This window comes from Varanus komodoensis, unplaced genomic scaffold (genome assembly GCF_004798865.1).
Source record: "Varanus komodoensis strain SLA01 unplaced genomic scaffold, ASM479886v1 scaffold43, whole genome shotgun sequence".
NCBI classification, from domain to species: domain Eukaryota; kingdom Metazoa; phylum Chordata; class Lepidosauria; order Squamata; family Varanidae; genus Varanus; species Varanus komodoensis.
Genome location: NW_025335985.1, coordinates 6,548,674 through 6,552,256, shown reverse-complemented (window position 1 = coordinate 6,552,256; position 3,583 = coordinate 6,548,674). Strand labels below are relative to the sequence as shown.

The following is a 3,583-nucleotide window of genomic DNA, read 5'->3' as shown; positions in this document are numbered from 1 at the left end:
GGGGGAGCAAACCTAACGATCCCAGAAATGCTGGATGCTTCCGGTAGGAAACCGAGCGCTGCTGTCTGAGCACGTCAAAAGTGCGGATGGCTTCATGACAAGAGGCCTGCAGAGCGTGTGGCTGGTCCTGGGAGGCAGGCAGCCAACCTTCTGCTCTGGCATTTGAGGCCTTTTAGCCTGTAATGGGGGCACCCCAACCAACACCTCCCCCCACACCATGCCCTCCAGCTGTTTCGGACCACAAATTACTCTGGTTTTGGTGGTTTGGACTGCAGGTCGTGCCACCTTACTAGAATTTGGTACTCAGGGTCTTGGTTGGATGTGAAAATCAGCCCAGGAAACCCCGAGGCATGGAGAGGGCCGGGCCGCGAGGATGCTGAGGGGTGGAAGCGGGCACAGGCGCACCAGCCGTCGTGCCCCCGTCGGCCTCGCATTTAGGGGCCTCTGGAATAGGCACACCACTCAGGGACCCTTTGCTTTTGCCTCCACCGGATCTGTGGAGAGAGCAGCCGCCGTCTGTCGTCGGCCTTACGCTGCTGCAAAAGCCACGGCTGGGATCCCCAGACCCAGCCGCGAGGACGGGGATGGAGGCACGTGTGCGCCAGAGCAGCGGCTTGCAAGAGCAGGAGACCCCCTCCTCGCAGCCTCCCACTTGCCCCACCGACTGTCCCCCTTCCCTTTCCTTCGAGCCAGTTTCTGGTTCCCCCCCCAGCGACAATTTCTCCAAGGAGCACCACCTTCTGCTCGGACAGCCCTGGCGCTGCTTTTCCTTGCCACCTGCAGGATTTGCTTCCCGAGCCCTCCAGAGCCAGAGGGGTATGTGTCAAGAAAAGGCCTGGATTCAGTGAGGGAGGGCTGTGCCCCCCCATCCCCCAAGCAGGCAACTGACTTACACAGTGGCTGTGAAAAGAAAACAAAATAATGGCCTGTCGGGAGGGGGTGCCCCCAAAACCACCCCAGAACCCCGTCGCAAGCCATGGAATGGTCTCCAGGCTGTGGCCTTGCCGGGCAATTGGGGAAGCCGCGGGAAGGGAGGGCAATCGGGGAAGCCGCGTGGCACGTGGCCAGCGCCTGTGGGGGCCTCGACTCAGCCAAGGGATCAAGGGCCTGCAAGGAAGCTCCTGAAAATGTTATAATCAGCCCTTTGTCCCCAAGTTAATCTCCCAGCTCTGCAGAGCTGTGCATCCCAATCCCCATTCCAAGGCATGGGGGGAGCGGAGCCAAGCCCAGAAGACTTTCAGGAAATGAGCATGTTTTCATAACCCTTCCCCTTCTTTTCAAGGGAATAAATAGACTTTAGTGGGAAAACGAAGACAGTTCTCTTGTACACGATGTCTGAGTTTTGAATAACGTCTGCAATGCTTGTGAATGCAGCCATGCAAAGTTTCAGGGCTCAGTTCGATGGATGGCTAGACCTAAAACTGCCACAGCGTGGCGGACGTTATACGGATTTTTCCATGTAAACATGCCGAGGGTCGCACCCTAAGCTACTCTGCAATTGCCCAGCAGGCTTCCTAACTATGTAAGACAATAAAGGATCAGGGAATTGCTGCCTGCTTCCCCTCCTCCAAGGACTGGTGCAAGGTGCTAAAAACATATGCAGAGTTTAAAAAAGGAGCCGGAGTGTCACAGCTTCGTCTTTATTGCAAGAAGCAGGCAGGCGAACCAGCCAAATGCAGCAGAGGGCACTGCCGTGGCGGGGCAAGGGTGGCCTCTTCAAGAAGCGTGCTCAGGATCCCGGCGGGCAATGGGAGGAGGCAGTGCCGGTCGGTCAGGAGGCCGGGGTGGTGCAGAGTCCGGGTGGGCGCCGGCACTCGGCTGGAGGCTGCACTTGGCACATGATGGGGTGCAAAGCGTGGGCCGCCCAAGCCGGGCGCGTGTTCAGGGACGGCTCTCCTAGCGTTGCTCTGGAAGAGACAGAGGTACGGGCCCCTTAGAGTGCCAGCAGCACCCCCACGTCCGGGGCAGTGTGTGGAGCTGGGAAACGCAGGGCAGCAAGCTCCCCGGTCGTCTGTGAGCCACGTTTGCCTCGGCTTTCCTGCCGGAATTCCTGCCGCGGGGCTTTTGTACTGTTCTTCCTAAAAAGGAGTGCCAGAGACCTCGGCGGCCCATCCCGTCCAGTTTGCTGTGAGCTGCAGAGTAGAGGGATCCTGGAGAGCTGCTCTTTCCATCCCACTCCACACTGCATGCAAAGGCAAGCGGGAAACCCCTGGCGGGTTGTGTTTTGCTTTTAATTTTGAAAAAGCAACTTGCATGTGCAGCACAAAGTGTGTAAATTCAAAACCAGTTCTGTGTGTTTAACGGAACTTACTCTACACGGGTCAGAGGGCTCAGGAGGTCAGCCAAAAAAACACAGTCCTAGGCATATTTCTCAGAAGAGGAAGTCCTGAAAGGGGCTACCCTGGGGAAGAGGGCAGGCAGGGAGGCAGCCTGAAAGGGGTGGTTAAAGCAGAAAGGGGACTGCAGAGGGTCCTTTGCCAGTGCAAACACAGCTCAGCTCCTTTCTGGTAAGTTTTGCTGGGTACTCCAAGATCAGAGAGAGAGGAACGGGGTGTTTCCAGCCAGCCTCAGCAAAGGTGGTAATTTTCACCTGCACCACCAAGACAGGAGGGGAAGGGATAAATTCCACCCCCCACACACTGTTCTGCTTTCTTCCCCCATCGCACCTGCGACTTACCTGCTTTAAATATGCACATGCATTGATTTCATGAAATCGGCGGCATGGTTAGTTTAAGGACAGGCGAAAAGCCACGCTGGAGGAGAGCCTGCAAGTCAGAGCCAGCTCGCCCCTTGCAGGTTGGAACGGAAGCGCTAGGTCATGCTACCCCCCCCCCCAGCGCACCCCGGGACTTCCTCCGCAGCCCCCCCCATTTTCTCTCTAGCACCCTGCAATGCTCGCTTGGGACATCCGCTTCGGCTTTTGCAAAATGGAAGGGAAGTAGCGGGGCCGCAGCTGTCTGCCGCAGATAGCGAAGCGAAACGGGAGGCCCCGCGGCGCCGCGCCAAGCAGGAGGGATGGGGAGCGGGAGTGGGGGGCCGGGCCCCCGGAGGCCCGCCGCCCAGCTCCAGCCGGGCCGCCGCACGACCTTGCTGGAGCTGCGGGGCCTGGGCCCCCCGGGCCAGCAGGTCGGGCGCGCGGGGGCAGCGAGGCGCCGCCGGGGGGGGGGGCTCCTGCCTGCCTGCCGGGCAAGGCGCGGGCGCGCGGGGGGCCTTACCGCCGCGGCGCCACTGCAGGAGCGCGCTGGCCGAGTCGCGCAGGTTGGCGCCGCGCAGGGCGCGGACGGCCACGTCCAGGGCGCCCTCCTCGCCGTAGGCCTCCAGCAGCAGCCGCGCCGCGTCCAGGGTGTCCGCGCGCTCCAGGCGGCCGCGCGGGATGCGCGCCCGGCCCTCCTCCACGCGCACGACGCCCAGCTGCTGCTTGAAGCGCCTGAAGTTGTCGCCCGCCAGGTCGTCCAGGGCGAAGAGCAGCGCCGTCTCGAAGGGTTGCGCCGCGTCGCCCATGCTGGCTGGCCGCCTCGCCCGCGCGCCCGCCCGCCCCGCGCAGGAAGCGGCGGCGCGGCTTTCATTTTCGCCGCCCGCCCGC

The 3,583-nt window shown here is 61.3% G+C and overlaps 1 protein-coding gene across 1 annotated transcript; it reads right to left on the bottom strand.

Moving 5' to 3' along the window:
* Window positions 1–1,626: 1,626 nt before the first annotated feature.
* LOC123030204 (apoptosis-associated speck-like protein containing a CARD) lies at window positions 1,627–3,504 on the bottom strand. The gene is made up of 2 exons (XM_044443924.1): window positions 3,216–3,504; window positions 1,627–1,907 (listed from the first exon to the last, which is right to left on the bottom strand). The coding sequence occupies exons 1-2, from the start codon at window positions 3,499–3,501 to the stop codon at window positions 1,897–1,899; spliced, it is 297 nt and encodes a 98-aa protein (XP_044299859.1). The 5' UTR covers window positions 3,502–3,504; the 3' UTR covers window positions 1,627–1,896.
* Between the last annotated feature and the right edge of the window lie 79 nt (window positions 3,505–3,583).